The 16,344-nt window shown below is 40.0% G+C and overlaps 2 protein-coding genes across 2 annotated transcripts; both read left to right on the top strand.

Moving 5' to 3' along the window:
* The first annotated feature begins 988 nt into the window (after positions 1 to 988).
* On the top strand, positions 989 to 6,367 carry yod1 (YOD1 deubiquitinase). Its single transcript, XM_079156545.1, has 3 exons — positions 989 to 1,042; positions 3,810 to 4,022; positions 4,401 to 6,367. Exons 2-3 carry the CDS (start codon positions 3,815 to 3,817, stop codon positions 5,099 to 5,101), a joined length of 909 nt encoding a protein of 302 aa, XP_079012671.1. The 5' UTR covers positions 989 to 1,042; positions 3,810 to 3,814; the 3' UTR covers positions 5,102 to 6,367.
* Positions 6,368 to 9,168: 2,801 nt separating this feature from the next.
* LOC306694145 (specifically androgen-regulated gene protein) lies at positions 9,169 to 15,271 on the top strand. The gene is made up of 4 exons (XM_079156874.1): positions 9,169 to 9,205; positions 12,561 to 12,717; positions 12,925 to 13,120; positions 13,214 to 15,271. The coding sequence occupies exons 2-4, from the start codon at positions 12,613 to 12,615 to the stop codon at positions 14,308 to 14,310; spliced, it is 1,398 nt and encodes a 465-aa protein (XP_079013000.1). The 5' UTR covers positions 9,169 to 9,205; positions 12,561 to 12,612; the 3' UTR covers positions 14,311 to 15,271.
* The last annotated feature ends 1,073 nt before the right edge of the window (positions 15,272 to 16,344 follow it).

The raw sequence follows: 16,344 nt of genomic DNA, 5'->3' as shown, positions 1-16,344 counted from the left end.
ACGGCAGCACCCGCTGCTTGTTGAGGACAGTAACTGCAGAACGATACGTGCTTTAACGTCAGTCTCTCCAAAGCACCAGAAAAGTCTTCAATAACACCAGAAAAGTCTTCAATAACACCAGAAAAAGTCGCTAGTCGCTTTTGACAAAATACAATGTTGCTAAGAGGATTTGGAAAGTCGCCAGATTTAGCGAGAAAGTCGTCAATTTCGCAACACTGGGCTAGCCAACTTCAACATTACTGTGCAAGTCAGAAGTAGACCAGAAGCGATCACACTCCTGTGACCAATCCTGCTTTAGACAGAGGTTAGATTGAACCTCCCACCTCATTAGCATACAGACACATAAATAAATAAATTAATACATGTAGGTGAACAGAAATGTAGAAATAAATATATATGTATTTCTTTATGTCCTGTTTGATTATCAACTTGTATTTATTTATCTATACATTAATTTATTTATTTCCATATTTATTTCAGCATTTATTTATTTATTTATACTTTTATTTATTTATTTCAGCATTTGTTTCAGCATTTATTTATTTCAGTATTTATTTCAGCTTTTAATTATTCTTTTATTTATTTATTCCTGTATTTATGTATATATTTATTAATGCATTATTTATTTATACTTAAGTCATATTCTGTCCTAACGTTAGCTTTTTACTTCTGTCGATTTCATTTATGCTTCAAAAATTATAAAAGTGTTTATTTGTAGAAGTTGTCTTTCTGAACAAAACGTTTAAGTATTATAATCCTGTGTTTGCCATATGTCTTATTTTCTGCAATATTCCAAAATTCAATGGAAAAAATCCCATTGGGTTTCTGTCACGGGAACCCGAGCAGTGCCAACTTCCGGGGCTGGTCTACAGAAATACTTTGGCCCTGCACCAATAGCTAACTGTTATTAGGGGATTTACGGTAAAGGCGTGGTTTGTCAGCCAGAGAGCGTCACAACGTCGTAAAGACGTAAACTGACGTTCTACACGTCAGTCTCTCACTGAATGTTTATTGTTTATTGCTGAGCTGCAGTCAACAGCAGGTAAGAAGAAAAATAACTACGCTGGTTGACATGTCACCATGTTGTGTATATATGGCAGGAAACAGAATTTACCAAAGTCTACCTGGATACTTGTAAAAACGGTCCACTTACAGGTTAGCATGCTAACATTAGCAGATGATACATGATATAGCTAGCTCACACGTTACCGTTTATGCTTCATATTAGTGACTCCGGACAAGTCACGTTGTTTCTTTCATAACATTACTTGTTCAAGATGAACGTGTCAATGACTCCTACTGCTAATTCTTGAGTTATGCAACGATTGGCTCCATATACAGATGAATGTGTCTTGCTTAGCAGGGAGGACCTAGCCTAGCCCACTATCTCCTGCTGTTGAGTTCACTAAGTCACCGACGTTGGCTGTCAGAACAAAGAAAACAAAACAAAGCAACGTCGCTGTCATGTGTTTTACCCTGCTGCTCATCAGCAGTTTAATTGTTATGCCGGGTCCATTTAGACAGTAGCATTGCAGCAACACGGTCAGCAACAGCCTGGTTGTTACTCTGTTGCATAAGTTAGGCTAACAAACGCAATGAGAACTAGCTCATAGCTACACGGTAAAAGTGCTTAATTTATCCAAACTAACGTTAAATAACCAACACTAAACACGCGACGAAGTATTTTGAGGTAACTTGAACGCATGTTTTCTAAAAAAGGTAAAACCCATGTTTTAAAAGATTCAACGTTGTTTATTCCCCTCACCGATGAACTAGTTGCGTTACATATAAGGAACAACATCTATTATTATGAGTCACTTCTTGGTTAAAGGTATGTTGAGTGGTGCTTCAGGGCTTCAGCTGTCCAGTTTGTGCCTCACACTTAATCACCTTAAACAAACCTCGCCACGTTTTTTTGTTTTTTTTTCACATTTTGATCATCCCTTTTAGGCATTTTTATTTCTATTCCATAACCCAAATAACGATGGCAACCACAAATGATAGACCCTGCTTTCTTATCTGGTTGCCTTTTTATTGTTGTACCAAGGAAGGAGCTCCTTAGTTGAGGTAAATATTTGTTGATTTTTAAATGATTGCACTGCCCTTTGTCTACTTTCACTCTGTGCTTCTTTTTAAAGCAGTACAATTATTGTTTTCTTTTCATTTCAAACTACAAATGACTTTTATTTACCAGTATAATGCCGTAACAGGCATATCAATTGTTGTTCCATCATTAGAGTCTCATTTGCTGCATTCAACATTAAAGAGTTGCTCAATCATACATGAAATGTTTCTAACCTGATTTAAAAATTCACATCTAAGATCTTCTAGCAGTTTATTACAGTTGCATGCAGCATATAAGCTACATTGGCATATAGCCGAGGTGAAACCATGTTTAATTTATTCTATTTATTTGATGTTTCATAGCATAACAGATGCGTTTCAGTGTCATAGCCTGTTGTGACCTGTTGGGAAAGTGTTTTTCTAGTGTGCACACACACAAGGTTCATTATCTATATTTTGAGAATAGTTTACCAAAACTGTCAGCAGGCAAAATGCCATCTCAACCCAGGAGGAGGGTTGTATCTGACTTTGATACTTCAACTACCGGCATATTTATTCATTGCGTTGACATAAGTTATCATTAATTAATAGCTTCCAGACACATTGCATGCAGTAGTTCACCCTCCACCTTTCCTCTTCCTCACACACAGCACTCCACTCTGTAGTTGACTCAGTCCAGAAGTCAAAATGTATTGATAGAAGAAAGAATTACTGAAATCCACAAACTTTTTTTTTACCTCGTGAAATGTGCCGCTTCAATCCATATTTGTTGGACTTTTGCCTTTCAAGAACGCTGCGGTCAAAGAGCTGTTTGCTCTCAGGCTTACCGCACACACAGGGAGGCACGTGTTAACGGCAGTCTAGCAGCAATCCAACACCGCCGTTCATTACATTTATACACAATAACAATAGATCATATTTTGTTGGGGGTTATGACATCATAGAAAATGACCTCAAGCTTCGTCTGTAAACAACAAAATGACATTCGGTAAAGTCGTTTTCTACTGTTTTTATTTCATACAAAACTATGACATTTTATAACCTACTCTGACTTTATGACATACTATACTGACATTTTTATACTATAATATACTTTGATACTATACTAGTTTTTCTAACATTTACTTTAAATACAGTCTGATGTTTTATGATATACTTTTCTGACCTTTTTACGACGTACTATTCGATAACATTTGTGTGACTTTTTTTCATGACATACTACAGTATTTTTGTAATCGCTTTTTATGGCATGCTAGACTATTTTGTATTACACACTGCTATGACATCTTTTGGCACTTTATGGCATGCTACACTATGCTTTATGACATACTATATACTAAGACGTTACTGTACTTTAACATGTGATAAAATAACCTTCCTTAACAAACTGAATCCCATGTGTCCATGTTGTACAGTGCTTTAGCCCCTCTGCACATTTCTGTCTACAGCTCTCTTTTATGGCAAACTATACTATGACATTTTTTCTGGTATACTTTTTCATGACATACTAGCGATACATATTACTGTTGAGCATTGTAATTACAGCAGCAGAAACAAGGTTATGTCTGGATATGAATACATTTTGATACATTCCAGCTCGGATTGTACAGTCATTAACCAACGTAAGTTGATTTAACGTTCTTTATAAATCCAGATGTTCAGAAAGTGTTCTCTTGATCGCCACAATCCCTTGACAGCAAATGTGCCTGCAGTGTTACTGACATGTTGTCGCCTGTTTTTTGTAGGTAGGATGTTGCGGCTTCGCTGTAAAACCAAAAATGGCAGCCACATAATGCAGGGCTTGACTCATCAGTCCTGCGTGCAAGAGCTGAAGAGGAAGGTGGAGGAGCTGACTGGGATCCCCTGTGATGTGCAGAAGATCATGGTTGGTTATCCTCCCTCCAGCCTGGATCTTCAAAACGGAGACGCTCACCTCAAGGACTACCCCATCAAATCAGGCATGTTGTCAGAAATCCAGATACATTCACAGCATTGATTGTTTGTATGACTGTTTTATTATTGAATTACATGTTTTCAAGACATACCATGACTGTTATGACTGGGTTTAACCTTAAGTAAACATGACAATTATGGACAGTGTTCTGTGAATTACCCAGAGCAACTGTTTTATTAACTTCATTATTTAATGCTATGAGAAATACAGTTCACCTCGTTGTATTGTAAGTGGCAGCAGGAATCTCAAAACGTGGCAAACCTTTGTTTTGCAATTTTAAGTGAACTGACCCTTAAGCTCAACATTTAGTCACCATGATAGTTTTAAATAGGATACATCTTCCTCTCTTCTTACCTGGGTTGTGTTGTCTCAACCTCTACAGGAGACACACTCATAGTTGAGGAAGAAAAAAACAAGCCAAAGCCTCCTCCGGATCATCCCACTGTGACTAAAGTTCCACGCCTGGAAGCCTCACCCACGCTGGCACGTCGAGTGGTCCCAGCGGACAACTCCTGCCTCTTCACCAGTGTGTATTATGTGGTGGAAGGTGGCGTTTACGACCCCGCGTGTGCCCCTGAGATGCGAGGCCTCATCGCCCAGATTGTGTCCAGTGACCCCGCAGCCTACTCTGAAGCGGTGCTGGGAAAGACCAACGAGGAGTACTGCGCGTGGATAAGACGTGACGACACCTGGGGGGGAGCCATCGAGGTGTCTATCATGTCCAAGTTCTACCAGTGTGAGATCTGCGTGGTGGACACTCAGACGGTCCGCGTGGATCGATTTGGGGAGGACGCCGGCTACCACAAACGCGTGCTGCTCATCTACGACGGCATCCATTACGACCCGCTGCAGAAAGAGACGGCCGGCTCCGACGCTCCGCCCCAGACAATCTTCTCCACCACGGACGACGTGATCCTGGCACAGGCCCTCGAGCTCGCGGACGAGGCTCGCCGCAAGCGCCAGTTCACGGACGTTAACCGCTTTGCGCTGCGCTGCATGGTGTGCCAGACGGGCCTGGTGGGACAAAAGGAAGCTCGTGAGCACGCCAAGGAGACGGGCCACACCAATTTTGGGGAAGTGTGACCACTGTGTTGTCTTTTCTGCCTCTTACAAATACAACCCCCCACCAACCCCGTGCCCCCCGTGTCTGTCAATCTGCTCGTGTGATCCTCTACCTCACGTTGTCCAGCGACATCTTTGGAGAATTTGCAGGCACCGTGTTCAGCCTCTCGTTTTAGTATTTCTTTTTAACAGCTGTCAGTTGACCATAGTCAGAAACACTACTGCAGTACCTCCAATGATAAACCATATTTGTATTCCGCTAGGATGGTTTCAAATCTATTTAACTGGGTCAAGTAAAAACTAGGAACCATTCTTAGGACATATTTTAATCTCTTTGGGTTACTCGATGGCTGGGTTGTGTTGATAACAAACCAAATGGCGCCTCACGTGTTGGCAATTAGAAAATGCACCAAATTGCCCAATACCTAACTGTGACTGACTGAACTTATATTTTATAAAACCTTGTTGTCTGGCTCCATAAAGAGTTTAATGCAACCATTAAGAATGAGTTGCACTATGATGTGATCCTACTCACTGTTGTCTTAAGAGCAGCACACAAAGAATGACTGTTACCATCATGTTGGCTGTGTAGCATGTTTTTTATTTCCTCTTCTAATATAAAAAGTACTAAATGATCATTTGGTTAATTGTGGACGTGTGAATAGTTCAGCACAGTCGGGCTGTGCTCATGCTAAACTACATTGAGGTTATGCATTTCATTTAGCAATCTGTGATCCAAAGTTGGCCTAATTATGTCTTTTTTTTTTGTACTGTTCCTTTTTGTGATGTTGCGACACTGTTTATCAATGAGCTTATTTTAGGTCAGACTAAAACATAATGGTGCTGAAACATTTCCTAATTTCTGTAGCTGTTATTCTTCGTGGGTACGACAGTATTTCAGGAGTCTCATTTTAATTCTAGTGTGTTATTTCCAAATCTCATCATGCTGTTATCTTTTTTTTTGAATTTATTTTAAAACACTAAGAGTGATGAGGTGTTTGTGAGAGTGTAGTTACTAGACTCTGAAACGAGTGAGTGTGAGGCGTTCTATAAGAGACGAATCCTACTCACTGAATGATTCACTCTTCAGGTACATTCTGTGTTTGGCTCATCAGCATTAAACATTTTACATTTATTATATTTGCAGCCCAAAAGTATTTCTAGTCAGGGTGTTTGAAAACCACGAGTAAAAGACCATTTGGTTTAATATGTAGTGCATGTTGTCCAAAAAAAAAAAAAACGCCATTTTGTTCCACTGTATGTTTCGCACAACTGCAGCATGTTGTCACATCTCAGTTTGCTAAGTCCTTTGATACTCACGGCCTATGAGGATGAAGCATTCATTGACTTATGTTAAACCACAGATCAAAGATGTTAAATTGAAGGAGGACATTAATATATTTTGGGGCGTTTAGCACTTCATTACGGCCTCACGTTGTGCAGAACCAGTATTTCTACTTCACATATCTGTGATGGCAATATTGGTAACTAGTTTTTGCCAAAAATGTAAGTTTAACAGTAGAGGCGTTGAGATATTTCTTCAGAGATGGTGTTGGATATTAACAAAAGGCAAAGCTCAAATGAGTTGCTCTGATTTCTTTTCCTCTGTTAACTTTCGGTAGTTTCTTTCGTTTGAACAGTGATTATGGATTTGTCAGCTTACTTCAAAGTGAAACTATGAAATGGATTTGTTGTATTTTGTATTTACAAAGTTCTCAAGACTCTTCAAGGACAATAACGATGAATGTTGCACACAGAGCACTGCAGAATAACTGGATTTACTTGATTTTTTTCAGTGTTGTCACAATTAAAAGTTATAGCCGACGGTGTTGGGTACGAGTCGTTTTGTGTCAACACATTATTTTTTTATCCAGTTTACTCTTTAAGCCGTTTATGTTTTATGTCTGTAGTGATTGTTAAAATTCAGTTCACCTTATTTTCTTATAATACTAGCCCATCTATTTATAGCTCCTGTTGACAATCCAATGGGAATAAACCCTTGTTGGCTAAACCTCACTGATCCGGTGCCGTCGCCGTAGGATTACGCCACCGACATGTATTCTAGGTACATCTACCCTTTCTTAATAGGGTAATAGGATTTGTTCACCAGCTGTTTGCAGTGATAGTTGCTACTGTTGGTCAAAGGGACCGTGTGAAAGTACACTTATATGCAATTAGCATTTAGACTTAAACTAGTGTGTGTTTAGAGTGATAACACATTTGTTTATTTGATAAACTGTACTTGTACTCAATTTGAATTTATTTCTTCTTTCCAGTTTTGTGCAACTTCATACTTCTACTTCACTACATCTAAGAGGCAAACGTTCTTTTTCTCCACCATATTTCTGACTTGAGATTACAATTTGTCATATCCTTAAAAATCTCTTTTTTAACTAAATTAACAATTTAAAAACCCTCTTGGAGCTTGAATCATTCTCTATGACTTGCTATATATACTATGACATTTTTTGACAGTTTTATGTCAGTGTACTATGATATATATATACTACATATTATACTATCTTTTTTTTTGTGACGTGTATATGACATACTATGACAAATTGTATGAATTGCAATACTAATATATTTTTTGCGGCATTCTTTTGACATGCTATACTACGACTTTATTATGACTTTCTTCGACACCGTTGGGTTCACCCCTCCCTTTCCAAGCGTGTCAGAGAACTATGTTCTTCTTCAGGTAAAAATGCAAAAAGTCCCTCTCAGAGCCAGTGTTTGGTTTATCCATTCTGGGCTACTGTAGAAACATGGCAGCGCAACATAGCAGGCTGCATGAAAAGTAAAGCTCTGTATGTAAGTATTGGCAAAAATGGAATGCAATAATATTTAGTATATTATATATTTTCTCTAGTGTATAATCCCCTGAAAATAAGGATTGAGAAATTATAAAATATCGGGGGGGGACAATGTTGTTTTGGTCTCCGGGGCCGGAAAACAAAACACAACAAACCTCTGTTGGTTTTGAGGAGCTGCAGCATTTATTTCTGCACAAACTGCAACTTCCTCCGTACATTTACTTGAAATCCTCACCGCAAAGCTAACGCTCCAGTCATTCGTTAACACAAATGAACGCTTTCTCTCTCTTGCTTCACCACTCCCTTCTCCACACACACACACACACACACACACACACACACACACACACACACACACACACACACACACACACACACACACACACACACACACACACACACACACACACACACTCTAACGGAGTGACAAGTCATCAACTCTTTATTATATAACCTGCCACAAACAGTGGCTATATAGCCTGTTTCTCTCAAGTGTGATCACAAAAGATTGCATTACTCTATTAAGTACAGCCACAGATCACATCCTGATCGATCCAATCACCTGAAGACAATAAGATTAGAGAAGTGGACAAATCAGTCTCTGAAAATGGCTCGTATAAGATGATTCATTTCGGCTAATTAGGAGATAACGCTGGAACGTTTCGTGATTGAACACAGGTGTGTGTTTTTTCTTCACTTTGATCTGAGGAAGACCATCTGTGGTTGAAACAATCAAATCACATCTGCAAGAAATAAAAGCAGTTTGTCTTTGTTTTTATGTGCATCATTTATTTGGTCTCTGTTTTTCTGTCTCTCTCCATCAGGCTACATGACTTGTTAAATGCGTTACTCAAGTAAGAGTAAAATGTATTCTGCATTCAAACTAACGTTACTCTGACAAGTACAATTTACTCCAAAAAGTTACTTTAGAAGGCTCCATGAAACGAGGTAAATGTAACTCTTTTCCAACCACCTCTGGTATCAAGAGTAGGAATTATCTCCCAGAGAGTAAACCGTTTACATTTCACTGATAATGAGCCTAAACATGACCGTTAGCAGACAGAGAGGGAGAGAGTTTGAAACAGAGATACTGATTAGCAGATTACCGCAGTTGTGGGTGCCATGACGACAAAGGCTCGTGTGTCTTCAAGAGAACGCTGCTCTCTGATTGGCTAAACGCTGAGGGCACAAAGTCCCTCACGCAGGTGACACAGGTGACACAGAGCCGCTCAGTCACTCACCCGCGTCTTCACTTGCACAAGAAGCAGAAGATGGAGACTGAAGACTAATGTACGGAGATTCAGAACAGGTATGTGTTCAGTCAGTGCGATTTGCAGATTGTGGTCCATTTAATCTACTTAAAGCTAGTTTAAACTTTCTTTTTAAATTAGTTTACATTGTGTATTTCTTCTTCAATAAGGTTGAATCTATAGCTCATATGAAGTAAATTATATGAATTCAAATTTAAGATTATTTATGGTGGCGTGAACTTTTTTTTTCGTTTTACATGCATCCTTTGATCAATGGACGTTTTGTATATTTTGTAAAGACTGTGTTTGGGGCAGATAATCTTCATTACAAAGGACATGAATCCTATCTGAAGACGGAGGGTCGAAGGCCGGGTAGTGGAGGTCAAAATGAAGCTGAAAAAAAAATGAGCGGGGATGATTTGACCCAGTTGCACAATCCCCTTCCACAATGGGTTAAGGCTAATAAAAGCTACTCTTTTATAGCCGCAATCAAAACAACACAGCAGCTGAATTATTTTTATTGTGGCGGTTGCTGCTGTACTGTGTTGATAGGTACAGTCTATACGGAGATAACATTATGTCTGTTCCGCCGTGTCCTTTCACTAGAAATGGTCGACAGGGGTTAATCAATAACTACAGTCTTATTAGTCGAAGGTTTTGTTATGACCAGGAACATTTTTTTTAAAAAGTCACACTACACCTTTGACAGGCCGGGAACTATAGAACACCTAGGCAAGGCACATTTGATTAGAGTTCAAAATACTCTATTGATGTTGTTTTTTCTTGCATGTGATCTACCCAGACTGTGTCAAATTAAGACACAATAAATGCTATGTCAGATTCATACCCTGACCTGCAAGCAGCAGGACATATGAGCACATTTACATGTCAGCCTGGCGATAGGGACTTCAACATGTTGCAGGGCCGGGATGACATGGCAAAGCAACAGTGAACAGGAGTGCTTTTGTGCCTCTCTTGGCTTATCTAGCAGCCCTTCCCTCTCAGGTGCGGAAACTTATCCAAAAAGGGAATTTCTTTTCACTTGGATCAGACAGAGGTTCCTTTATACTAAACTCCCAGCTCTATAGTAGAAAAGCGAACTGTTTTTATTCTCTAAAAGTTGTTTGCTCTGGAAAAAAATCGGATGTTCTAACAGCTGTCAAACAACTGGGCTTTCCACTTGTAATCTCATTTACAGTAAAAGGTGTCTCACATTGCCAGAATCGTGCCAAAATGTTAGCATCCCCAGAAAGAGAAAAATCCCTAATCATGGTGTTACATTTGAGGTTCTCTTTAGATCCCACCACGTTAAAACAATGATCATTTCTGAGGACGAACATAGACCCAGATGAATAGTGTTGCAGTCAGACAACATGGTCCACCTGGATATCGTATAGCTTTCAGGGGATCATTGCTGCTGCCCTCTACTACACCTCTGAAACTGATCCGGTTGAGGAAGATTAGGAGTGGCATGTGTGCTGTAATCTGAGTCACATGCAGCTAGAGGACTAGTTAGAGATCCGTCAGAAACACACTACGCTATGATACCCTGTCATTCTGTCCCGTCAACAGAACGCTGGTGTGCATGTAAAACACACCACAGGGTTACATGTGGATGAGATGATATTCAGGCAGGTGTGCATGTGAGACAATTTAGAAATCTGGCAAAATAGCCTAATAAACCATATATTACTTGTCCATGTAAACACATGCAGCCTCTAAGGAGTACCATTGCTGTGGTTTTAGCCAATGAACTACACGTTTCCTTTACATCACTGTAAACACTTTTATATGGACGTTTCACCATTTAAGTATAAAAAAGAAGTCTTGAGACTGAATTTAAGGGTAATTTGCCTTTCATTTTTTCTCAAAGGTCATGTATATGTTAAACTTGCACAGTAATGAAGTTGTGAGCAAGGTTTGTTTGTAAAACCAGTTAGGAGCTTAAACATCTTGGCTTTTTTTATCTCATCTCAGAACATCAGACCTAGAAGAACGACAAGCAAATATGGATGTAGTGAAAATAATACCGTTAAAAGTTCTTATTGTTTTGCATTAAAATGGCTGCTGTTCTGCAGCAATTGATTCTTAATTGTAAAAACATTTGAATGCACTTTATTTCTAAAACTGTGCCTTTGAGCCAAACAAAAGCACCAAAGGATGGATAATTGATTCTCCGGAGGCTGTAAATTAATTCTTTCAGAATGCTTGAACACCTTTTATTCAGTTTTTTGAGTTGTCTTTCAACACTTTTGAATTGACTTGCAATAGTTTTCACATTCTCTTGTGATACATATTAATGCTGTGAATGCCCCCGGACACATGTTGTTGATCTTTAATGGCTTGATGAAGTGTGAAGTCTGCAATTGTGCACTCTTGTCCAAGTCATGCTAAAATATTATATGCACGGATTCTTATGCCACCGCAATGCACTCCATGTTTACACTGTAGTCTAATAATGATTTAAAATGACCCAGTACTAATTTTAATCCATAACCCTGGGTTATCCTTACATGTTTGACCCCGTTTATATTTCATCCTGAGCTAATAGTAAAGCCAGATCAGACTGATCTGGAGCTGTCCAGTCTCTTGTGGTGCTGATTGCCGTTTATTTGTCCTTCCTCTCCATGTTTGCTTACCTTCTTTGAAAACAAATGTATTATATATTGTTTATCAGTGTCTGTGCACATTGTACTGTCAATTATTTATTCATTATAGAGAAAGCCAAATTCCTTTACAGCTAAAAGATTGTCCTGTGGTAATTAAATCAAATGTCGTCAAAGCTCTGGAATTTATCTAGTATTATCTAGTAGTCGAGTATTTTTGCTGCTAAATTTGACACTGAACCATTATTGAGGGTGAGCCGCTGATTTCTTAATCCATAGTGTTTGTTAGTTGTCCAGACATTGTTGGAATCTGGTCCTTTGCTCAATAACTAATAGCAACGTATTGGTATCTACTACTGTCATTAGCTTTCATCTCATTGAAGTCTATGTGTAAAATGCACTTTAAAAACTATTTGACGTTGGTTTTTTTCAGCAAATTTGACTATTTCTACAAAAAAAGGAAATGCTATCACAACATCACACCATTGTGGATTCTGCCTAAAGGTCGTGCACACATCCTCAGTTATTTGTAATAATAATGAATCCCTTTTATGCTGATTTGAAATTGCTGCATAAGGTTAGCACTAGGTAACATAAATGTTATTGTAAGTTTAGACCATAAATAGTACCAAAAGTACTGCAAGAGAATGCAAGAGAAAATCCATTGAAGGACTGTACACATGACGTATAAATAATGTGGTTAAAATATGCAATACTAGTATGATTACATTAATACCATCTACTTTTGAATGCTGTGCCTTTCAAGATGATGGAGGAAGAATTTTAACTATGTATTCCCTTTTCACAGACTGAAACACAACAATCTATGCCACTAAACCTGGATAAACTAGGACACTAAGATGCCCAAAAGCGATACCTGGCCAGGTGGCATTGGATTGGAGACGATGACTGGCATGGATAGCGCTGGCAGCTGTGACAGCGTTCTCAGCGCCAATTCTGGCTTTGTAAGTGACCGTACCCTCCTCCCAAATGATTAGTTCTACTACCACACATTGTTAAAAAAAAGAAATTAAATATCAAGACAAAGCCATGTCGGTGACTGAGCTGAAACATAAAAATAAGGGATGCAATTGGTTTCATGTCTATTTAGAAGTGAAGGAGTTCTGATAAATAAATCCTGCTGTTTCCTCTTATTGTTTTATGTATTACAGAGTGATGATAGTCTGGAGCACCTGTCTGCTGAAGAGAAGGCCTGTCTCATGTTTTTGGAGGAGACTATTGAGTCTTTGGATACCGAGGAAGACAGTGGACTGTCCAATGATGAACCGGACCAACTGCCCAGCCCTGGCAACATTGCTAACAAACTGGCAGACCTGTCGGCCTCCATGAGCAAAAACAAGCTCAACGGTGAGTTAATCTCTGTGCACAGATGTAGAATTAGCTAAACAGTTGTCAATTTAATACTTTCTAGCGACAAACATGCGTTTGTCTGTCTTTCAGGTTCACAGAAACACGCATCTAAGGAACCCACACAGGAATTTGTTGACACCAAACCCATGCTGAGCTACCTGGTTCCTACACCTCTTGTTGTGGCAAGCAGCTCTCCATGTTCTGCACAAAATCCAAAGACAGGTGTCGTTCCATCCAAAAAGCTCAGCTCTAAGCCCCACTTCATTCCTCCAAGCAACAAACCCAAACACAACCAGAAACCTGTCGCTCCCCAAGTACCCTTAGAGGTTAATGTTGTGATACCTCCTCCCACCAAACACAGGGACTACTCAGTGAGGAAAGCTGAAGGTTTACCTCGAGGTCCTCTGTCCTATGAGGCACTTGTTCATCTGCGGAGGAGTGCCTCCACAAAGAAGACGCCTCTCTGTCCCACAATTGATCACACTATAGAGTTGGACAAGCGCCTTCCTGTCACACTGGAATGCCCAAACCACGAAATTCCTCCAAGATCTGTCAGATTCCACCCAGAGGCTTATAAGTCTAAGACTGGTCCCCCGGTTGTTGGTCCCAAACCCAAAAAGATTCCCGCCAACATATCTGTGAAAGCACAAAATGAAGCATCCATAACCTCGAACTCTTCATTCAATATCAAGGATGCAACAGATCCCCAGGTCGTCAGACTGGAAGCTTTGCTGAAGCTGGGTCTCCTGAAAGACCAACAGCCAGAAAACAAGTCAGTGGCCCCACTGCCCCCCCTTAAATCTCACTCCTCTCTGGACCCAACTCCCAACAGATTTACAAGAGGTCCGTCTAGTGTCAATCCATCAAGAAGTCCATCATTTTGTCATTCGCAAGTGCCCACAGAGCCTAAGAACAGGCCTCTGCAGAGCAGCGTCAGTTTCCATCACTACTCCAGACGTGAGGATCTGATACAGCCTGTGCCCGTATCAGATCCCGCTCAATCCAGTGGATTGAAGGCAGCTGGTCTGGAGCGCTCTGCCACCCTAGACAACCATAGACACGGTGGAAGCTGCCAGCCTGTGCCCCGCAAACCCTCAAACTCAGTCGGATATACGGTGATGGTGGTGCCTGGGATGGGGGCGGATCGCAAAGAAGCACTCAGAAAGCTTGGACTGCTCAAAGACTAAACCAGGTAAACAGCACAAGTCTGCCTGTGTAAAGGCAGCGCCCAGAATGAGTTCAAGAGTACCGGCTTAAAGAGAGTTAGAGCACTAAGTGGGAACTTGGCACTTGGGCAAACTAAAGCAGAAGAGGATGAAGAAGTGGAACAATTTAAAGGGCAAGAACAGCACTTTTGATAGAGGTTTTAACACACAGATTCACGTATTTGCGGGCAGTTGTTTTCCAACTGTTGTTCTCCTGTTGGTTTCAATCTGAAAATGCACCTACCACTTTTCAAACCCCTGAGGTTCTATGTGTTCGATTAAAACGGTACGTTAATGTCATTCCATCTAATCAGAATCTCTCATTATGTTTGCTGTAACACATTTCAGTTACGACTTGACAAGGCCCAACACGACACCTGAATATGAATGGGCTGCTGAATGTTTCAAATACATTTTTGCACACACACGTTTATGGCTCTATCAAATTGTCTAAAGTCAACAATAGAAAGAGACATTGTAACAACATTTGAGATAGTGAAGCAAGCCATATTGTAGCTTTCCATTAATCTTGTTCCTTCCTCATTATACTGCACATAACATGCTGCTCCTGTACTTCTACTTAAAGGAAACGTCAACCCGAATCAACAGGCTTTTTCCACGACTGATTGTTTTATAATTCACAGATGTGCCTTTAAGTGGATTGTCGAGTACACTCCTTGGAGCAAAGCCTCGAACAGGAAGATCATTATGATTGTAAAACTGATTCTCAAAGTGTTTTGGGGTGATTTTTTTTCAGTGTTTTCTAATCTTTCGTAACAATCAGCGGTACGTTATTATTGAGATCTGATGTATCAATAACTCCCGATTTGTTTCTGCTACTATTTTATACAAAATGGTTTAGATGGTTTTAAAAACGTGAGATGGCTGCATTCATTGTCTAAATACTGGAGATGTTCATCCAGAAAAACAACAATAATGTGATTATCTTGACCCACCCTTTACATTTATCTCATTTATCTCCATAAAAAACAGAGAAAATAAAGAAGTCTGCATGATATGTACTGCGTATTGTTATTTTTTACCCTCACAAGTTGAAATAAAGTCCATCTGTCTTGTCATTTTGAATCATGCAGCTTTGTTTCTGAAGCTGTCAGCGTAGACTGTTCGACTTATGACTTGAAATGGGATTAACTGGAGCTCTTAGCGGTTTGCCTTTTCTGACTGTGGCACTGTGGAATAACATCGCACAGAATTAGTGTAGCACAAAGAAGCCAAGGCCCCTTAGGTCCCTCAGGTTAGCCTGCAGAGTGACCGTAAGTCTCTGCCTCATCAAACACTCCGCTCACACGACGACTACCGGCCATACGACTCATCTTACACGCCATTCGGGCAACGAGAAAGCCTGCTCAGCTGTTCGTCCATTACCCGATTATCCTGAGCCTCACCTCCATGTGAGCTTAGCAGACCTCTACTTTCCTTTCTCTGTTTTCTCAATAACCCTTGCATGAGAGACTTCTAATTCCAACCACTGACTTACTTGAAAAGGCTGGGCGCTCGTTATGCAACAGTCTTGAATTAGTACGCGGTTGATTATTGCGAGAGACAATTACAGTTGCCCTCTGTGGTCTAATCTCTCGTTAAGGCAAGGGGCTCGCCTAATGGGCCAGTATCTGTGTCTGCGCACAGGCAAACAAAGGGTGTCCAATTTTGAAACTGACACGGCTCTCTGCCGGCCAAGTATTATTCAACAATGGATGAAGAAATCAGGCCACAGCCATTTTTAGAAATACGATACTCAGACAGAAAAGTGAGCTGCAGAGAGGATTGAGATGCATCCGAGATCTCCTCAGACATAGACTATTTTAAATAGTGCATTATTATCCATGCAATATTTGGACATCTGCATCAAAAGCAGCTTCGAGATTCGCTTTAGGAATAAATGAATGGTTCGCTCATCTTTATTAGGCTTAAGTAAAATCACACCAAAATCCAGAATGCTGACCCCAGAGGTCACACAGTATGAAACATGAGATCAGCGTCTACTACCTGTCAATG

This window comes from Pholis gunnellus, assembly GCF_910591455.1.
Source record: "Pholis gunnellus genome assembly, chromosome: 3".
Classification (NCBI taxonomy): Eukaryota; Metazoa; Chordata; class Actinopteri; order Perciformes; family Pholidae; genus Pholis; species Pholis gunnellus.
Note: the sequence above shows the minus strand (reverse complement) of the source record. Positions and strands in the feature narration are given on the sequence as shown.